At 45.4% G+C, this 22,173-nt stretch overlaps 1 protein-coding gene across 2 annotated transcripts in view; it reads right to left on the bottom strand.

Annotated features, from left to right (window-relative positions):
* Window positions 1–1,599: 1,599 nt before the first annotated feature.
* LOC126191334 (cytochrome P450 6k1-like) overlaps window positions 1,600–22,173 on the bottom strand; it is a 251,442-nt gene continuing 230,868 nt past the window's right edge. For both annotated transcript variants that reach the window (XM_049932169.1, XM_049932168.1), the window contains 3 exons: window positions 6,790–7,011; window positions 4,489–4,740; window positions 1,600–1,917 (listed from right to left, as the gene is read on the bottom strand). In XM_049932169.1, coding sequence (XP_049788126.1) covers window positions 1,745–1,917; window positions 4,489–4,740; window positions 6,790–7,011 — 647 coding nt within the window. In that variant the 3' untranslated portion in view covers window positions 1,600–1,744. The remainder of the gene's footprint in view (window positions 1,918–4,488; window positions 4,741–6,789; window positions 7,012–22,173) is intronic.

Genomic DNA, 22,173 nt, shown 5'->3' on the forward strand with positions numbered 1-22,173 from the left:
ATTTGTACCACGGATTTTTCGTGGACAATTCTTCATTTCCTTAACAGTTATTTTATGTCATTAAAAGCTTATGGTTGCACCAGAGAGACAGAAAAATGGGTCTAAACAAAAAGACCGTCTGAAGTACGTAGTCTTAAACGAGACGGAGTCATATTGATTGATGGCAATGTTTTATTGTAATTAAATATAGAGATATCTGCCCATGGTGACAGCTGTCATAAAAAAAGTGAAGCTGCCCTCACCTGAAGGTTGTTTTAAACACTTCAGTGCTTTACAAAGCATAGTCCATTGGACATGGTATACATTTGTTTTCCTCCGACCTTTGAAGACACGTAGCGATTCAGCTATTGGGGGAACTACACTTTTATGTGGATAATGTCAGTCAGAAAGTTTTCATATTCTATCAGTGTATTAAATCTAATATCGCAGATGAATGCCGTATGTGACTTTCCAAACTGATACATGTAAACGATGCTGCTGTGAATTTTCTTGTTGTACTGATCTACGAGTGGCATTCAATAAGTAATGCAACATTTTTTTTTCTCGGTCAATTTCAGTTGAAAAATGCGGAATTTGTTTCTGGACATGGTGGAATATTCTCGTTACAGTTTCTGTAATGTCATGAAGTTCGAATTGTGACAGGAATTATACGTAGCCTTCAAAATGGCGTCTGTCACGGAGTTGCGTTCCAAGCAGAGAGTTGTCATTGTGTTTCAAATGGTTCAAATGGCTCTAAGCACTATGGGATTTAACACCTGTGGTCATCAGTCCCCTAGACTTAGAACTACTTAAGCCTAACTAACCTAAGGACATCACACACATCCATGCCCAAGACAGGATTCGAACCTGCGACCGTAGCAGCAGCGCGGTTCCGGACTGAAGCGCCTAGAACCGCTCGACCACAGCGGTCGGCCATTGTGCTTCCTTTGGAGGAAAACCGCAGCATCACAGATAATCATCGTCGCTTTCAGAATGCCTACGGAGACCTGGCAGTGAACGCTGAACCGTTGGGAGAGTCGTCTGTCACCGCCGCAGCAAGGTCGCACCAGCATGTCTAGTCTCCGGCGTGCCGGCTGGCCGCACACAGCTGAGGATCCTGCAATGTTGGAACGTGTGGACACCCTTACTGGAGGTGACACCTCTCTGCTCTACTGGACGTTTCTCTTGGTACTGCAGGCACACTCGTCCACCAGTTGGGTACTCAAAGGTGTGTGCAGGCTGCGTTCCTCGCCACACAACAGAATGCCGTGAGAAACAACGAAGTACCGTCCCTGCCGAATTGCCCTGCGCGTTACGGGACTGATTGTGACAATTTTATTGATGCAACAAGACGTTGGCTCCGACGTTGACCAGTAGAGTGGTACCATGTGTGTACACAGGCCCTCTAGTAAGGTGCCTTAAGGCCATCACATCGTACAGCGAATATGTTGAAAAATAGGGTTTCGTAGCCAAAAGAGTGGGGAATAATATGACCTATTAGATTCCTGAAGAAAACGAACCTGCTTTCTTTGCATTACTTTGTGAATGAAACACACACAACACTGGTGTTGCATTGCTTGTTGAACAATCCTTGTACATTTTATGTAAGGCGTTCTCAGAAATTGGTTGAACCTCACAGTATCTTATTTATTACAAAAGACTTTACATGAAACATTGAATAAGACAGATATCTATATTATAATATGTACAGTTATGAAAAACATGCGATAACTTATATAAACCACATAATGGTACGTAATAATTGCTACACTTTGTTTCTCTTGCTCAGTCTCAACTGGATACCTCCCTCTGGTGTGAGGACAAATGCTCTTGGTACGAACGACAGATTGCGGACGGTCTTCTCGCACGGTTCTATGTTGTATTTTGAGAGTATATGTGTAAGACCGACTTTCGTCTGCAGCAGCCCAAACCTCATGCCTGAAACAAGAAAAATCTGTTACTTGCTAATAATAGTTTACCACATTCTGTAATCGTAGAAGTTGTCAATCATGAACTGACGACTAGCTACGCTGTATGAGTTTGAAGATTTACGGATATGTCTTCATAGCAGCGTTGTTGTTGTTGTTGTTGTGGTCTTCAGTCCTGAGACTTGTTTGATGCAGCTCTCCATGCTACTCTATCCTGTGCAAGCTTCTTCATCTCCCAGTACCTACTGCGACCTACATCCTTCTGAATCTGCTTAGTGTATTCATCTCTTGGTCGCCCTCTACGATTTTTACCCTCCACGCTGCCCTCCAATGCTAAATTGGTGATCCCTTGACGCCTCAGAACATGTCCTACCAATCGATCCCTTCTTCTAGTCAAGTTGTGCCACAAGCTCCTCTTCTCCCTAATTCTATTCAATACCTCCTCATTAGTTATGTGATCTACCCATCTAATCTGCAGCGTTCTTCTGTAGCACCACATTTCAAAAGCTTCTATTCTCTTCTTGTCTAAATTATTTATCGTCCATGTTTCACTTCCATACATGGCTACACTCCATACAAATACTTTCAGAAACGACTTCCTCACACTTAAATCAATACTCGATGTTAACAAATTTCTCTTCTTCAGGAACGCTTTCCTTGCCATTGCCAGTCTACATTTTGTATCCTCTCTACTTCGACCATCATCAGTTATTTTGCTCCCCAAATAGCAAAACTCCTTTATTACTTTAAGCCTCTCATTTCCTAATCTAATTCCCTCAGAATCTCCCGACTTAATTCGACTACATTCCATTATCCTTGTTTTGCTTTTGTTGATGTTCATCTTATACCCTCCTTTCAAGACACTGTCCATTCCGTTCAACTGCTCTTCCAAGTCCTTTGCTGTCTCTGGCAGAATTACAATGTCATGGGCGAACCTCAAAGTTTTTATTTCTTCTCCATGGATTTTAAAACCTACTCCAAACTTTTCTTTTGTTTCCTTCACTGCTTGCTCAATATACAGATAGAATAACATCGGGGATAGGCTACTACCCTGTCTCTCTCCCTTCCCTACCACTGCTTCCCTTTCATACCCCTCGACTCTTATAACTGCCAACTGCTTTCTGTACATATTGTAAATAGCCTTTCACTCCCTGTATTAATAAACGGTTAATCGCCAGAATGTTGAATTCAAGCATGCAAATATGCATACATTGTGTTGTACAGGCGCCTGGTGGTGTTTCATGCCTGTTGTACGTACTTGGTCAGTCAATACATGGACGGGTTAATGCTGTTTGTGGATGACGCTGGAGTTATCGTCCGATGAGGTCCCACACGTGCTCCATTGGAGACAGATCTGGTGATCGAGCAAGGGCAAGGCTACATGTTGGCACTCCGTAGAGCATATTGGGCTACAGCAGCGGTTTGTGGGCGAGAGTTTTTATGTTAGAAAACACCCCCTGGAACGCTGTTCAAGAATGGCACCACGATTCGTGGAATCACCAGACTGACGTGGAATTTGCAGTCAGCGTGTTTGCGATACACACGAGAGTAATTCTACACTCAAACGAAATGGCACCCCAGACTATAACTCCCGGAGTATGTCCAGAGTGTCGACGACGCAGTCAGGTTTGTTGCAGGCCCTCCTAACCAACACACGGCCATCACTGGCATCGAGGCGGCACCATCTTTCATCACACGACACAACAGACCTCCTCCATTCCTTCTGGCGATCTCTTGCATTACACCACTGAAGTCGCAAATGGCGGTGGTGGAATGCACGCTACAGAGCGTCTGGCTCGGAGCTGTCCTTAAAGTAATGGATTTCAAACAGTTCATTGTGTCACTGTAGTGCCAACTGCCTCTCACATTGCTGCTGAAGATAGTGTACGATGTGCAAGAGCCATACGTCGAACACGATGGTCTTCCCTCTCGGTAGTGCCACGTGGCAGTCTGTAGCCAGGTCTTCTTGCGACGGTACGTTCTCGTGACCATCGCCGCCAGCAATCATGTACAATGGCCACATTCCAGTCAAGTCGTTCTGCAGTATAGCAGAAGGAACATCTAACTTCTGGTAGCCTTAATACGCAGTTTCGTTGAAACTCAGTGAGGTGTTGGTAAAGGCGTCTTTTCGCCCTAAAGTCATTCTTGACTAACATCAACTCACCAAATCCAATCTCAAAGGTGACTAACGCTCACGACCGTTACAGCGTGTATTGAAAGCAACTTGACTTGCATCCTAGTATCTAGAAATATATTCGGAGAGCCTAATAAATGAAGATGAACTTTAGATGGACGATTTAAAGAATATTAAGATGAATTCTTGAACATTAGACCCTGCTTAGGGCAGATATTGAATTTGAAAAAAGAAGAGAGAAGCAGAACTGTATTCTTATAATATACTATGAACTAGAGATACACATAATGAATACAATGAGATAGACGGAAATATCATGGCCTCTTGTATGGATAGAGGCATTTGACACTCTTTTCACCGAGATGGGACACCGACGTAGTTTTGTTGTAGCTTTAATGTTAAGAAGCACCTTGCAACAGCGAAGTTGCTGCCAGTTCCGTGACTCACCTATGCAGATGCGAGGCCCCTCTCCGAACGGCAGGTAGACGTAGGGGTGCCTCTGCGCCTTTTGCTCCTCAGAGAACCTCTCGGGGTCGAAGCGCTCCGGGTCCGGGAAGTAGTCTGGGTCGTGTTGCAGGCCGTAGACGGGGATCAGTATTGGAGTTAATTTGTCCAAGACGACATCACTGTCAGGAATCTTGTACTCAACGTTATTCTCCCTGTTAAGTATCACAACTGGTGGATATTTCCTCAGCGTCTCTGTAACAGAAACAGTGGATTAAAGTATCCTCTCTCACTGCCTAGTTACAGTTATTATTTTATTTCGTGATATCGTTACTAAATGGAGTTCTTTGACCCCGTGATCTGGCGGGTTGCTCTGAAGTGTACTGCTGACATTCCCTTTGGTTTACTATTATGAAATGATTTATTGGATATGAGGTCAACCCATTATGCAAGAACTGATTTTTCAAATGACCCAAATATGCTTCACCACATTTCTAGCACAGTCAGTGGGTTATTCTTACTCAAATCTGTGAAAAGTGAATACATTGTTAGTGATAAACAATCTACGAAAATTAGACCTAAAGGCAGTTTTTATTTGTTGTTGTCATTATCTTAATTTCTCATTATACGTTCATGCAGAACCCTCTGAACATTATCATCTGCTGGCAGATTATCATCGGCAACTAAATGAATTTAATGTGAATTTCGTCGGCGAATAAACACAACCGTCTATACCTAAACGTTATTTCGTCGTGTGAAGATATTTCGCGACCATATTTGCTACTACTTAGCTTTCGCTTTGGCAAATCCTTTTTCATTTGCTTTCGCATGAGTTATTAAAAATCACATACAAATAATACCCATATTTTGCAAAAAAATCGTTTGTAAACAACATTTAACTTTGCCAAAACATCGTGTTATTGTGTGTCCAATCCCAGGTTGTTGTTCGCTTGCTCTCAAGTAAGTTGGGCGCCAAATTTGAATATTGTTTACTTCCTGTCTCTCCGTCTTTCTCTCTCTCTCTCTCTCTCTCTCTCTCTTTCTTCGTGTGGTTGTGCTTTTTAGCTGTTTGTGTCATCTTTTCTGGAAAGTTCCTTTAATATTCTAAATAGTGCGCCTTTGCGTAGTGTAGACTATTTAGTTTGATTTGCTTACGCTATTGTCTTCTATATGTGGACGTTTTCTTCTGTTGTTGCCGAGCGAGGTGGCGCAGTGGTTAGCACACATGTCTCGCATTCGGGAAGACGACGGTTCAATCCCGCGCCCGGCCATCCTGATTTAGGTTTTGCGTGATTTCCCTAAATCGCTCCAGGCAAATGCCGGGATGGTTCCTCTGAAAGGGCAAGGCTGACTTCCCACCCCGTCCTTCCCGTTCGATGACATCGCAGTTTGGTCTCTTCCTCCAAACAACCCAACCCAACCCCACCTCTTCCGTTGTTAGTTTTTGGTATAGGCTGGGGCTATATTTTAGTATTTTTTGAGCTGTTATTATTTAGAGCTCTGAGGAGTTCAGAATATTTTATTTCAAAGTTCCTGTATATTTGTGCTATGCATACTGACTGATAAGTATTGCATGTCAGTTCATGTACGCCTGATCTGTCTTCACTATTATTTTCATTTTCAAGCGCAACATCAGCAAAGCTTCTCCGGTCCCTTTCTCTTTCCTAAAGCGAACATAACCGTCACCTAATAGTTACTAGATTTTTTTTCGATTTTTCTGTATATTATTCTTGTCACTAACTTGGAAGCATGAGTTGTCAATTTGAATATGGGATGATTTTCGCACCTATCTGCGCTTGCTATATTCCGAATTGCGTGAACGATATTTTTACGGGAGTGTGATGATATGTCGTCTGTCTCATAATAGACTCTACCTACCATGAAGACTAGACGTATGGTTGCCACTTCACCCAATTTTTTTAGAAGTTCCGATGGAATGGAATCAGTCCCTCCTGCCTTGTTAAATCTCAAATCTCTCACAGCTCTTTAACATTATCCTAAGAGAGGGAACACGTGTGTAATATCTGTCTGTATCTCATATTAACTTTGATTAATGCATTGTGGAGATTGGGATACTAAACGTACGTGGAAGACTGCCTAAAAACGGCTGTCCGGTTGGTAGATGTACCAGATCAAAGATCGTTAATCGGACGCAGAAATTCGACCTACACGTGAATACCCATCCCGTCTCACTATCTAGCATCGTAACGTTATTAGAGCAAGTCACGAAATAAATGGTTAATTTTTGACGTTAGTTTTTAGATTATTCATTTTCAAGGTAGAAAGTTTTATATTCGTACACACCTGCAACCACTTTTTCAAGGTACTGCATACTGTTGATCGCATCGTATGTTATTTGTCCATTGTGTTGTTTGAGAACAGTATCTATTTCCTCCTGAAGACGCGTCTGGATGTCCGGGTTGTGGGCCAGTTCGTGCAGGGCGAAGCTCATAGTGGTCGATGACGTCTCGAAGCCCGCGAGGAAGAAGACGAACGCCTGCGCAGCGACATCGTCGATCGACAACTCTGGAAAATATTGACAAGGTTTAGACATCTCTCATCACTAATTTAAGTATTCCGTATTGAAATACACTACTGGCCATTAAAATTGCTACACCACGAAGATGACGTGCTACAGACGCGAAATTTAACCGACTGGAAGAAGATGCTGTGATATGCTAATGATTAGCTTTTCAGAGCTTTCACACAAGGTTGGCGCCGGTGGTGACACTGTAAGTAGGCTGTTTATGTTTTCTTTATGTAAGTAGGCTGTTTAGGTTGTTATATTGGTAACGCCGCCGCTACGTAGCGCTCTCTGTATGAAAATCACTGACTGTGCTGTGTGCAGTCTGTGGCTAGTTTGCATTGTTTTCTGCCATTGTAGTGTTAGGCAGCGGCAGCTGAATGTGAACAGCGCGTAGCGTTGCACAGTTGGAGGTGAGCCGCCAGCAGTGGTGGATGTGGGGAGAGAGATGGCGGAAGTTTTGTAATTTATCATGAACTGCTACATATATTATGACTATTAAGGTAAATACATTGTTTGTTCTCTATTAAAATCTTTCATTTGATAACTATCCCTATCAGTAGTTAGTGCCTTCAGTAGTTTGAATCTTCTATTTAGCTGGCAGTAGTGGCGCTCGCTGTATTGCAGTAGTTCCAGTAACGAAGATTTTTGTGAGGTAAGTGATTTGTGAAAGGTATAGGTTAAAGTTAGTCAGGGCCATTGTTTTGTAGGGATTATTGAAAGTCAGATTGCGTTGCGCTAAAAACATTGTGTGTCAGGTTAAGCACAGTCTTGTATAAGTGTTCAAAGGGGACGTTTCAACACCTACAACGGGCTGAAATGACGAAAGTTTCCAACCGATTTCTCATACACAAACAGCAGTTGACCGGCGTTGCCTGGTGAAACGTTGTTGTGATGCCTCGTGTAAGGAGGAGAATTGCGTACCATCATGTTTCCAACTTAGATAAAGATCGGATTGTAGACTATCGCGATTGCGGCTTATCGTATCGCGACATAGCTGCTCGCGTTGCTCGAGATCCAATGACTGTTAGCAGAATATGGAATCGGTGGGTTCAGGAGGGTAATACGGAACGCCGTGCTGGATCCCAACGGCCTCGTATCACTAGCGGTCGGCATGAAAAGCATCTTATCCACATGACTGTAACGGATCGTGCAGCCACGTCTCGATCCCTGAGTCAACAGATGGAGACGTTTGCAAGACAACAACCATCTGCACGAACAGTTGGACGACGTTTGCAGCAGCATGGACTATCAGCTTGGGGACCATGGCTGCGTTTACCCTTGACGCTGCATCACAGACAGGAGCGCCTATGATGGTGTACTCAACGACGAACCTGGGTGCACGAATGGCTAAACGTAATTTTTCCGGTTGAATCCATGTTCTGTTTACAGCATCATGATGGTCGCACCCGTGTTTGGGGACATAGTGGTGAACGCACTTTGGAAGCGTGTATTCGTCATCGCCATACTGGCGTATCACCCGGCGTGATGGTATGGGGTGCCATTGGTTACACGTCTCGGTCACCTCTTGTTCGCATTGACGGCACTGTGAACAGTGAACGTCACATTTCAGACGTTTTACGACCCTTGGCTCTACCCTTCATTCGACCCCTGCGAAACCCTACATTTCAGCAGGATAATGCACGACTGCATGTTGCAGGTCCTGTACCGGCCATTCTGGATACAGAAAATGTTCGACTGCTGCCCTGGCCAGAACACTCTCCAGATCTCTCACCAATTGAAAGCGTCCGGTCAATGGTGGCCGAGCAACTGGCTTGTCACAATATGCCAGTCACTACTCTTGATGAACTGTGGTATTGTGTTGAAGCTGCATGGGCAGCTATACCTGTACACGCCATCCAAGCTCTGTTTGACTCAATGCCCACTCGTATCAAGGCCGTTATTACGGCCAGAGGTGGTTGTTCTGGGTACTGATTTCTCAGGATCTATGCTCCCAAATTGCATGAAAATGTTATCACATGTCAGGTGTGGTATAATATATTTGTCCAATGAATACCCGTTTATCAGCTGCATTTCTTATTGGCGTAGCAATTTTAATGGCCAGTAGTGTATGACGGCATATTAAAAACTAATGCCTCCGATTTTTGTATGTTAAAATTCTTGGAGCTTTTTCAATAAAACGTTCTTAATTAACATTCTAGATGTTTATTTTTCAAGCCTATATGTTTATTTCTCAACTTACTCATTCTGGCACCAAACACATTTCTCCCAACGTCTGATCAATTGTTGACACCGCCACTGAAGAACGTTCGAATTTGCTGACGGAGGTACAACCTCACCTCTGCTTGCACTGCTTCAACACAGTCAAAATTAAGTACTCGAAGGTGTTCTTTAAGTTTTGGAAACAGATGAGAATCGGATGGGGACAAGTCAGAAGCTTATGGGGGATGATCGATGACAGTGAACCCAAGGCGTCGGGTTGCAGCGCTCAGCGTTGTCATGCTGAAGGGGACGGTGCTCCTCGTTTGAACGAACTCGTCGATTACACCACACTGTTTCTCACACAGCGACATAGTTACGTTACACGCCGCCATGTTACGTTACTATTCGGAGCCCTCTAGAGGCTGAATGTTGGAATTTGCGTCAGCGAAGCGGGGAAGTCGAACGAGATTATGCATGATATGTAATATCTCAACCGATAGAATAAAAAATTCTGATACATTACTTTTCATCGTACAAGGTACAATAATGTTTTATAATATGTATTTTTTTTTCATTGTGGCCGTCCCATTAACGTTTTCAGACGATGGTGGCATTCACTTATTTAGTTGACGACTTTCATGGTGCAAACAGCAACCTGATTTAACCTAGTAATAACTAGATTAGTAGCTCAAGTATAAAAGACAGTCTAAAAGGAAACGAATCTGCAAATATCTTGCGAGCAATGTTAGCACAGAAGAAACTGTGTGGAGAACAAAGGCGTTGCCGCAACATTCGGTATCAGTACTGAAGGAATCCTTTCGGTTTGCGGAGGCCTGTTGCCGGAAATGTGTTAAAGGTACTTCCCAAGCTGGGGCTTCCGATAAGCTCTCGCGTTTTGACCCAGTGTTTTCTTCGCCCACTTGGTCGATCTATGACAGCTTCGAGTGAAATGTTCAAATGTGTTTGAAATCTTATGGGACTTAACTGTTAAGGTCATCAGTCCCTAAGCTTACACACTACTTAACTTAATTTATCCTAACTACAAACACACACACCCATGCCCGAGGGAGAACTCGAACCTCTGCCGGGACCAGTTGCACAGTCCATGACTGCAGCACCTCGGACCGCTCGGATAATCTCGCGCGGCTGCTTCGAGTGCCTCAACTCTTTGAATACCAGTGATTTCTCACTGAGACCACCATGTTATTATTATGTTTTTAAAGTACCAGTGCCTTAGCAGGAAACCACCGATGCTGTTGCAAGACAAGGACGTCTGATGGTACACTGAGGTGCTTCTACGAATGTAGTACATTATAGTAATCACCTACAGCGTCAAAGCAAGATTCGGCGCGGAGATTGGGCTACGTGATTGTAGGAGCTTGTGAAACGCGATTTTTATAGTGGCTATTTTGAGAACATAATTGACAGTGAAAGACAGTGCATCTAAAGTTATTGCAATGTAAATTTGGGTTTGCACTACTGCTTTTGCGATTGGCTTCGATATGAAATCACTAGGGTAGTATGTGGTTTCGATATTAAACTTAAAAATTTTCAAAACTGTATCTTCTAGTGGTTTCAAAATGAAGCCACCTGCTTAAGAGAACTGATTGTTTATTTTTGCCAATTTCTTATTTTACTCCTTGGTTAATTTTGATAACAATTTTAACATTGTATTCCAATGTGAAACTGTTTCCGTAAAAAAACTGAGGGTTTACTTTTAGCCAATTTCTTACTGCAATCTTTGCTTATTATGATAATAAGAATTACTTTTGCTAAATATTTTAATGTTACATTCGTTTTTATATTGTTGGGACTGAGAGGGTTAAGAGAGGAATGGTGCAAATCTGCTATCGACAGCTGATCCGGTAGGCCACGTACAAAGGCAATTCGAGAAGTAACCTCTGCTAGGTTATAAGGAAAATTCTGGAGTATTTAAACCAAATTCATTAGAACAAGATACATATTATACCTTTGTATTACTTGTCGACATAATCACCATTCAGATCAAGCTTAATTGTACAGGGTTATTACAAATGATTGAAGCGATTTCACAGCTCTACAACAACTTCATTATTTGAGATATTTTCGCAATGCTTTGCACACACATACAAAAACTCAAAAAGTTTTTTTAGGCATTCACAAATGTTCGATATATACCCCTTTAGTGATTCGGCAGACATCAAACCGATAATCAAGTTCCTCCCACACTCGGCGCAGCATGTCCCCATCAATGAGTTCGAAAGCATCGTTGATGCGAGCTCGCAGTTCTGGCACGTTTCTTGGTAGAGGAGGTTTAAACGCTGAATCTTTCACATAACCCCACAGAAAGAAATCGCATGGGGTTAAGTCGGGAGATCGTGGAGGCCATGACATGAATTGCTGATCATGATCTCCAGCACGACCGATCCATCGGTTTTCCAATCTCCTGTTTAAGAAATGCCGAACATCATGATGGAAGTGCGGTGGAGCACCATCCTGTTGAAAGCTGAAGTCGGCGCTGTCGGTCTCCAGTTGTGGCATGAGCCAATTTTCCAGCATGTCCAGATACACGTGTTCAACCGTTTCTTCGCTCACTGCAGGCCGACCCGTTGATTTCCCCTTACAGAGGCATCCAGAAGCTTTAAACAGCGCATACAATCGCCGAATGGAGTTAGCAGTTGGTGGATCTTTGTTGAACTTCGTCCTGAAGTGTCGTTGCACTGTTATGACTGACTGATGTGAGTGCATTTCAAGCACGACATACGCTTTCTCGGCTCCTGTCGCCATTTTGTCTCACTGCGCTCTAGAGCGCTCTGGCGGCAGAAACCTGAAGTGCGGCTTCAGCTGAACAAAACTTTATGAGTTTTTCTACGTATCTGTAGTGTGTCGTGACCATATGTCAATGAATGGAGCTACAGTGAATTTATGAAATCGCTTCGATCATTTGTAATAGCCCTGTATATATGAAGGGCTTATTTCAATAATGGTACAAGACCATTACCTCCACTTTTCAGTCTGTGATGCTTCTGAAATTAAGAAAGGTTCATCTCTAGCAAGAAGCCATATGCTTGAGTATTTCTAGTATCTCAACTGCAGATTTTTCAGCGCTCAGTTAACTTTAGGACCCTGTATCTCACAATGAACAAAAATGAACTTGTACCACTATTGAAATAAGCCCTTCATATAAGGGGTCGACAAAATCTTTCTACACACTACTCCGCATCCTGAGAGTTTTGGGAACCTAGAATGCAGAACCACTGGTATTCAATTATGTAATCACGATCTCCGAGAATTCTGCGGAGAGTTGTTCGACAATCGAGATTTCGTAAAACGCTCGATTTTATAAAAAATTTTGTCAGTTTTCTGAACCAGTTCATTGCTGTCTGCAGACAGAAGGTCATTTCTGTGCCCATCAGGAAGATTCGTCCTTCCACTCTTAAAGAAACGACGTCACTGATACACGACAATCATTACTATCGGCTCGTGAAAAGAAAAAAATTCGAGATGAATGTCAAAGAATTTCAAGTTTACTGGAATTTTCAGCTTCAGTGCTCACTTTGAACGATTACTGTAGGCTAACTAGAAGCAGTGTGGATTTCTCGCAAGTGCAGCTCTAAGCACACTGACCTACCGCTTGAGTCAGCGTAGCGACTATATCGTTCCGACCACTATTTCCCATGCCACGTAAAAGCGGAAGTTACTTTATGGGTAGTCTTCGTAAGCACGAACTAAATTGTCTACCTCGCTAGTTCCTGCCACCATGTTTGCAAAAGTGAGATACCAAATTTTTATCGAATGTAGTGTCCGAAACCTTAACAATTACATTTCTAAGCCAAAACGTTATGACCACCCTCCACCGCATTGTTTTATGCTGCCTTCTGGCCTTGAGGGCACGTGACGCGGCAAGAGAAAAGTATATAAGCGGAGCAGTGACGATTGGGGAATGATTTTAGCTTCGATAAGTGGCACAAACATGGAAATACGCCGACTTTAGCGACTTTGATAAAAGCCAGATTGTTGTCGTCCAGTGCCTGTTCAAAATTGGTTCAAATGGCTCTGAGCACAATGGAACTTAACATCTATGGTCATCAGTCCCCTAGAACTTAGAACTACTTAAACCTAACTAACCTAAGGACAGCACACAACACCCAGTCATCACGAGACAGAGAAACCAGTGCCTGTGAGGGAGTATCTAGGAATCGGCGGAGCGGTCGACTGTTCACGTGGTACTGTCGTGAGGATCCGTGGAGAGCTGTTGAAGAATGCTGAAATCACGAGTAGACGACAGGAAACTGGACTTCCATACCTCATCACAAAACATAGGGATCGGAGACTTGACTGCTCTCTAAAGTAATACAGGAGGCTATCTGTGACGGATCTGACAATACTGTGTTGGCACTGGCACAAGGGTTTTGGAGCACACTGTTCAGCGAATAGTGTTGAACACGGTGTTCCACAACATAACACCCCTAAGTGTTCCCATGTTGACCCAACGAGGTCATCAATTGTGATTACAGTAGGCACGGGATCATCGACATTGGACCACAGATCACTGGAATCCTGTCGCCTGGTCGGATGAATCCCGTTGAGTGGGCACAGGATCATCGAGATTAGACCTCGGATCACTGAAATCCTGTCGCCTGGTCGGATGAATCCCGTTTATTGAGTGGGCATAGGATCATCGAGATTGGACCTCGGATCACTGGAATCATGTCGCCTGGTCATATAAATCCCGTTGAGTGGGCACAGGGTCATCGAGATGGTACCTTGGATCACTGGAATCCTGTCGCTTAGTTGGATGAATCCCGTTTATTGAGTGGGCACGGGAACATCGAATTGGACCTCGGATCACTGGAATCCTGTCGCCTACTCGGATGAATCCCATTTATTGAGTCGGCATGGGATCATCGAAATTGGACCTCGGATCACTGGGATCCTGTTGCCTGGTCAGATGAATCCCATTGAGTGGGCATGGGATCATCAAGATTGGACCTCAGATCACTGGAATCCTATCGCCTGGTCAGATGAATCCCGTTGAGTGGGCGCAGCATCATCGAGATTGGACCTCGGATCACTGGCATCCTGTCGCCTGGTCGGAAGAATCCCGTTTAATGAGTGTTCAAAGGATCATCGAGATTGGACCTCGGATCACTGGAACCCTGTCGCCTGGTCGGATGAATCCCGATTATTGAGTGGGCACAGGATCATCGAGATTGGACCTCGGATCACTGTATTCCTGTCGCCTGGTTGGACGAATCCTGTTGAGTGGGCACAGGATCATCGAGATTGGACCTCGGATCACTGGAATCCTGTCGCCTGGTCGTAAGAATCCCGTTTATTGAGTGGGCACAGGATCATCGATATTGGGCCTCGGATCACTGGAACCCTGTCACCTGGTTGGATGAATCGCGTTTATTGAGTGGGCACAGGATCATCGAGATTGGACCTCGGATCACTGGAATCCTGTTGCCTGGTCAGATGAATCCCGTTGAGTGGGCACAGAATCATCGAGATTGGACCTCGGATCACTGGAATCCTGTCACCTGTTCGGAAGAATCCCGTTTATTGAGTGGGCACAGCATCATCGAGATTGGACCTCGGATCACTGGAACCCTGTCGCCTGGTTGGATGAATCCCATTTATTGAGTGGGCACAGGATCATCGAGATTGGACCTCGGATCACTGGAACCATGTCGCCTGGTTGGATGAATCCCGTTTATTGAGTGGGCACAGGATCATCGAGATTGGATCTCGGATCACTGAAATCCTGTCGCCTGGTCAGATGAATCCCGTGTATTGAGTGGGTACAGGATCATTGAGATTAGACCTCGGATCACTGGCATCCTGTCACCTGGTCAGATAAATCCTATTGAGTGGGCATGGGATCATCAAGCTTGGACCTCAGATCACTGGAATCATATCGGCTGGTTGGATGAATCCCGTTGAGTGGGAACAGGATCTTTGAGATTGGACCTCGGATCACTGGCATCCTGTCGCCTGGTCGGATGAATCCCATCGAGTGGGCATGGGATCATCGAGATTGGACCTCAGATCACTGGAATCATATCGCCTGGTCTGATGAATCCCGTTGAGTGGGCACAGGATCATCGAGATTAGACCTCGGATCACTGGAATCCTGTTGCCTGGTTGGATGAATCCCGTGTATTGAGTGGGCACAGGATGATCGAGATTGGACCTCAGATCACTGGATTCCTGTCGCCTGGTCTGATGAATCCCGTTGAGAGGGCACAGGATCATCGAGATTGGCCCTTGGATCACTGGATTCCTGTCGCCTGGTCGTATGAATCCCGTTGAATGGGCACAGGATCATCGAGATTGGACCTTGGATCACTGTATTCCTGTCGCCTGGTTGGACGAATCGTGTTGAGTGGGCACAGGATCATCGAGATTGAACTTCGGATCACTGGAATCCTGTTGCCTGGTTGGATGAATCCCGTGTATTGAGTGGGCACAGGATCATCGAGATGGACCTCGGATCACTGGAATCCTGTCGTCTGGTCGGATGAATCCCGTTGAGTGGGCACAGGATCATCGAGATTGGACCTTGGATCACTGTATTCCTGTCGCCTGGTCGGACGAATCCCGTTGAGTGGGCACAGGGTCATCGAGATGGACCTCGGATCACTGGAATCCTGTCGTCTGGTCGGATGAATCCCGTTGAGTGGGCACAGGATCATCGAGATTGGACCTTGGATCACTGTATTCCTGTCGCCTGGTCGGACGAATCCCGTTGAGTGGGCACAGGATCATCGAGATTGGCCCTTGGATCACTGGATTCCTGTCGCCTGGTCGGACGAATCCCGTTGAGTGGGCACAGGATCATCGAGATTGGACCTTGGATCACTGGAATCCTGTCACCTTGTCGGATGAACCCAGTTTATTGTTAAACCAGGTCAGCGGTCGTGTCCAGGTACACCGTCATCCAGGCGAACGCTTGTTTGGAACATGTAATGCGCCACGGGGACAGGCCGGTGGGAACAGTTTTAAGTTATGGGCGACATTCACCTGGGCTTCCATGGAACCTACGGTAGTAGTCGAAGGTTCTATGATAGCCGTGGACTATCTGAATATTATTATGGACCACCTGTAACCCCTTATGCTTGATGTCTTCCTGAACAGCGATGGCATCTTCCTGCAAGTTAACTGCCCATGTCACAAGGCCAGAATCGTGCTGCAATGGTTTGCGAAGTGTGATAATGAACTCACTTTGATGTCACAGCCGTCTAATTCGGCTTATCTGAATTCGATGAAACCCAGCTGGGACGCTATCGGGAGCCAGGTCTGCGCCCACCAACCAACCGCCCCTAAATAACGGGAACTGTGGGCGTGTGCGTACCCATCTGGTGCCACAGACTTTTGGAAACTTATCAAGCACTTGTCGAATCCATGGCACGCAGAATCACTGCTGAATTACTTCCCAGAAGTGGACCTAGACGGTTTTAAGTGTGTGATAATGATGTTTTGGTTCATCAGTGAATAGTCATATTTCGAAATTTAATGTCGGTAAGAAATTTTCAGTATGGTCACTGTAGTGGTGAACTAACGCACAACAATCAAATGATGTGAACACAATGAAAAAAAAAACACGTCTTTCCTGGACTTTGTTTCCTTCTTTATATGCAACACTCTGTAGGCTTTGTTTCCTGGAATTACTGTCACATCCAGCTGTAGCGTTTGTGCTGACACTACACAAGATAGTTCTCGTTTTGTGCTACTACATCGTCACGTTAAAGCTGAGTGACTTCCAGCAATGAAAAAGCAATCTCCTGCTTAATTGATGCATCGGGGGCAACACACGAATCTACTATAAGTTTGCAGAAAAATTGTATCTAGTCCCATATAACATTTAGAGTACACAGGAAAACTTCTTCTACCAACAAACACATTGCCGAAAGAAAATGCAACACCCACAAAGACTCTGCTCAGTGGCACCAGGGTATAATATGTGCACATTGAGGGATTGTAATGTTAGTGAATTATTTGCCACGGTCGCAGGCGATGAGATGGCTCTCAGGAGGCCTGGGTGTGTACCCTCTCTTTTGTCTCTGCACGCTGTAACTGTGCTGAGTTTAGGAGTGAACACTGTTTGCAACATTCATTCTAGGCTACAACCATGCACCGCCGACGACTCCTGTAGAATAGCTTTAGCCATCTGGCGGGCTTACACTGTGGGCTTGGAGGAAGCTAGATGGTAGATGGATGTGTCGACGAATTGCTGCCTATGTTGGGCACAATGTATCGCTGATGTGTCACTGTTTTCAATAGCGGTCTGTGGAACATTTCCACACCCTATATCACATTCTGGACGTCCGCATAATACAGAGACACGTCAAGATCGACCCATTGTACGAGCAGCGGTGGCCGACCCACCATTTATCCGGGTTTGAAATCTGGGCAAACGTTGCATCAGCTGTGTCATCAGGGGCCATTGGGAACCGTCTGCTTGCAGCAGGACTGTGAACGAATGTGAATCAGGCTGCCACTGACGTCACGACACCGCCAGTCGTGACCAGCCTGGCGTCGTGAAAGAGTTGACTGGAGAATGGAATATCGCTCTGTTGTCTTCAGTGATGAGAGTATGTTGTGTCTGTACGTTTGTGATGAACGTACAAGTGTACAGCAAAGACCTGGTGAGTGACCTTTTCTGGAGTTCGTGACACACAGTTGGGGGCATCATTTACAACTCTCGGTCCCATATGGTGTTTCTGCAGGGTAAAGTAACCGGTGCCCACTGCATTGTTAACCCCGTGCTACTGCCATTTCTTTGACAGGAAGATTATGTGCTTTTCCAGCAGGACATGCACGTCCACATACGGCTGCTGCGACGCAACGCACGATTCATAGTGTACAACTACTACCATGGCCAGTGATATCACGAGATCTCTCGCCAACTGCACACGTACGGGACATGATCGAGCGGGAACTTACTCGTTCTCCAGGGACTGCCAGAACGATTGCCCAATTGCAACAAAATGCGCAAGATGCTTGGGGCCATCTATTGCAGAACGCCATTCGGTACCTTTGTGATCATTTGGATGCAACAAAACATGCCTGCGTTGCCCCAGACGAGGGGCATCTGTGTAATGATCTGACTGTTCGGGCACTCTTTACTGTGACATGTGTGTTTCGTTTAATCTGAATTTTTTATCATGTAACCTCACTTGTGAACAAAGTGACCTTGTCCTTGAGGATGTTGCTTTTCGTGTCCAGCAGTGTATTACTATATCTCTGTCATCTGACAGCAAGGTCGATACCGTGCAAAGTCGTCAACGATTCCTCTTTCGACCAGATGGAAGCACCAAGCTGCTGACGCCAAGCCGGAGATAACAGCCGTCCGCTGGGCGACTGTGGGACACTTTGGAGCGTCCTGTGCTTGAGTCTCTATCTCGCTTACATTTGTCACCTGACTGTTTGTTTACTGGATTTTCAGCTGGACTACGTTTCGACTGCTGTCATACGGATGTTCATAGATTTTCTTGACCCTGGACTATCTGGATGATTCTCCAGTGCGCTCTACAATTTACTATGGCCAAGTGCGGACTGGGACTGTGAACTACCAAGTGGTTACGTTTACCCACATTTTATTTGTAATACACTCCTGGAAATGGAAAAAAGAACACATTGACACCGGTGTGTCAGACCCACCATACTTGCTCCGGACACTGCGAGAGGGCTGTACAAGCAATGATCACACGCACGGCACAGCGGACACACCAGGAACCGCGGTGTTGGCCGTCGAATGGCGCTAGCTGCGCAGCATTTGTGCACCGCCGCCGTCACTGTCAGCCAGTTTGCCGTGGCATACGGAGCTCCATCGCAGTCTTTAACACTGGTAGCATGCCGCGACAGCGTGGACGTGAACCGTATGTGCAGTTAACGGACTTTGAGCGAGGGCGTATAGTGGGCATGCGGGAGGCCGGGTGGACGTACCGCCGAATTGCTCAACACGTGGGGCGTGAGGTCTCCACAGTACATCGATGTTGTCGCCAGTGGTCGGCGGAAGGTGCACGTGTCCGTCGACCTGGGACCGGACCGCAGCGACGCACGGATGCACGCCAAGACCGTAGGATCCTACGCAGTGCCGTAGGGGACCGCACCGCCACTTCCCAGCAAATTAGGGACACTGTTGCTCCTGGGGTATCGGCGAGGACCATTCGCAACCGTCTCCATGAAGCTGGGCTACGGTCCCGCACACCGTTAGGCCGTCTTCCGCTCACGCCCCAACATCGTGCAGCCCGCATCCAGTGGTGTCGCGACAGGCGTGAATGGAGGGACGAATGGAGACGTGTCGTCTTCAGCGATGAGAGTCGCTTTTGCCTTGGTGCCAATGATGGTCGTATGCGTGTTTGGCGCCGTGCAGGTGAGCGCCACAATCAGGACTGCATACGACCGAGGCACACAGGGCCAACACCCGGCATCATGGTGTGGGGAGCGATCTCCTACACTGGCCGTACACCACTGGTGATCGTCGAGGGGACACTGAATAGTGCACGGTACATCCAAACCGTCATCGAACCCATCGTTCTACCATTCCTAGACCGGCAAGGGAACTTGCTGTTCCAACAGGACAATGCACGTCCGCATGTATCCCGTGCCACCCAACGTGCTCTAGAAGGTGTAAGTCAACTACCCTGGCCAGCAAGATCTCCGGATCTGTCCCCCATTGAGCATGTTTGGGACTGGATGAAGCGTCGTCTCACGCGGTCTGCACGTCCAGCACGAACGCTGGTCCAACTGAGGCGCCAGGTGGAAATGGCATGGCAAGCCGTTTCACAGGACTACATCCAGCATCTCTACGATCGTCTCCATGGGCGAATAGCAGCCTGCATTGCTGCGAAAGGTGGATATACACTGTACTAGTGCCGACATTGTGCATACTCTGTTGCCTGTGTCTATGTGCCTGTGGTACTGTCAGTGTGATCATGTGATGTATCTGACCCCAGGAATGTGTCAATAAAGTTTCCCCTTCCTGGGACAATGAATTCACGGTGTTATTATTTCAATTTCCAGGAGTGTAAATAGTGCGTTAAGCCGTAGTATATGTATTACATACGATTTTGGAAGAGACACTTACGATACTGTTTGAGCTATGAAGTCATTAAACAGTAAAAGGGTACGTGGTGGCGATGCGAAACTAGTCCCCTGATTTGAGTAAAACCTGTATCTCAATGTTGTGCAGATACACACCACCCCCAGGAACTGCCAGTCTCCCTATTAAGTGCAAGTATGTCTGAATGCAAAAGAGTCTATTTCACCCTGTCTGTAATGACATTTCATAGGTTGACACCTTTACGTAATTTACAATTTATTGAATAATCTCTTCTAAAAATGTGATTAAGTGCAGGGAATTCTCTATAATTACTGAAGTGATAATGGGATACAGTAACGCAATGAGAGTTATTGATTTAAAGCACAAATGAATCCAATCTTCACATAGTGTGGCAATATTACTGAATTTTCTCATTGTGAGAATACTGAAGGGCGATCTGTTTTAATTGTTAAAAACCACTCAAATGCCAAGATCGCACAAATAGTTCTTAATCAAGACAGCCGGTTTCAACATTCTTAGCCGTCATTTTCAGGTCTTAAACTTTTTTTTGCAGTAAACCATGTTCACTTTACGCTGACCTCATGCACAAGATGTCAAGTGGATATAACTCAGCACGTTATAAACCTTCGTCATCGCTAAAATATTTAAAAATCACACAGAATCTTGTCCAAAAGGTAATGTCCATATACATATCATCATAACAAGCATCTATGAGCAATATTTATATGGACATGTCCTTTTGGACAAGATTCTGTGTGGTTTCAAATATTTTAGCCATGACAAACGTTTATAACGTGCTGAGTTTTATCCACTTGGCATCTTGTTCATGAGGTCAGCGTAAAATGAACATGGCTTACTGAAAAAAAAAATAGTTTGAGACTTGAAGATGTCAGCTAAGACTGTTGATACAGATTGTCTTGAATAAAAAATATTTGTGCGATCTTGGACTTTGAGTGGTTTTTAACAGTTATGGCAATAGATGGTTATTCGAATACATGACAGTACAAGTTTCCATGACCAGTTAGGTGACAAAACTGAAGTGGAGGCCTATCAAATGATTGTAATTCCCTTTCGTCTACTGTGAGTGAGCTGAGTACTCCAAAAAATTGCTGATTCACTAACTTGTGGTACAGTGATCGAGTAACAGAACTCATCTGTAGAATCCCACATTTAAATTAGATCAGCTGTGGGCATTGTGCGCGCAGGCACGATGTCGGGGGCGATAAAATAATTGTCTGAGATCCTTCTTTGCCGGAGCTGCAGAATATTTTACCAACCGCCATGCTTGATTCGTGTGGAGTCTAAGTGACGGGGCTGCACTGCAGGCTCATTTAGGACTGTTGACCATCCTCACGGGCTACAGCTGTGGGCGATGTTCCGATAAGTCAGATCATGCAAAAATTCTATCCGAGCTACTGAGACAGTGAATACTCTTATCTAACCGATCTCTGGTCGCTACTTCACCTCTTCTCTCTTAGGTAGTCCAGAATAGACTTCCTGGAGAAATTCCGCCATCTACATTAACTCTGAAGAAATTAAGATGTGTCAGCCCCACCAAGCTGCAAGGCTACTAATAGTGGCCGGTCGGGGATCTTATCGCCAATCACATGTGTACAAATTGCTTCACACAACTACTCCAAAACGCCACGAAAACTCCTACCACAATTGAGATGCTTGCTGCGAAAAACTTGTGGCGTCTTGTTTCGTCAGCAAGCATCACCAACTGTCCGCCAACCAGTTTGCTCTTTTGAAGTGCTCGTGAAAGAGTCCGGAGTGAGAAGAGTAAGCGACATAGCAAAATACGGCGCCTACATGAGGCGACAGCTTGGTCGAGACCCCGCTGTCACTGAGCCGCGAATCTAAGAATGCTACGCAAAGCGCAGTCATCCTGACTTAGGCACCATGGCGTCACACTGGCAGATTCCACGCAATCCTCGTTGTCTTCCCTCCG

Source organism: Schistocerca cancellata, chromosome 6 (assembly GCF_023864275.1).
Source record: "Schistocerca cancellata isolate TAMUIC-IGC-003103 chromosome 6, iqSchCanc2.1, whole genome shotgun sequence".
Lineage (NCBI taxonomy): Eukaryota > Metazoa > Arthropoda > Insecta > Orthoptera > Acrididae > Schistocerca > Schistocerca cancellata.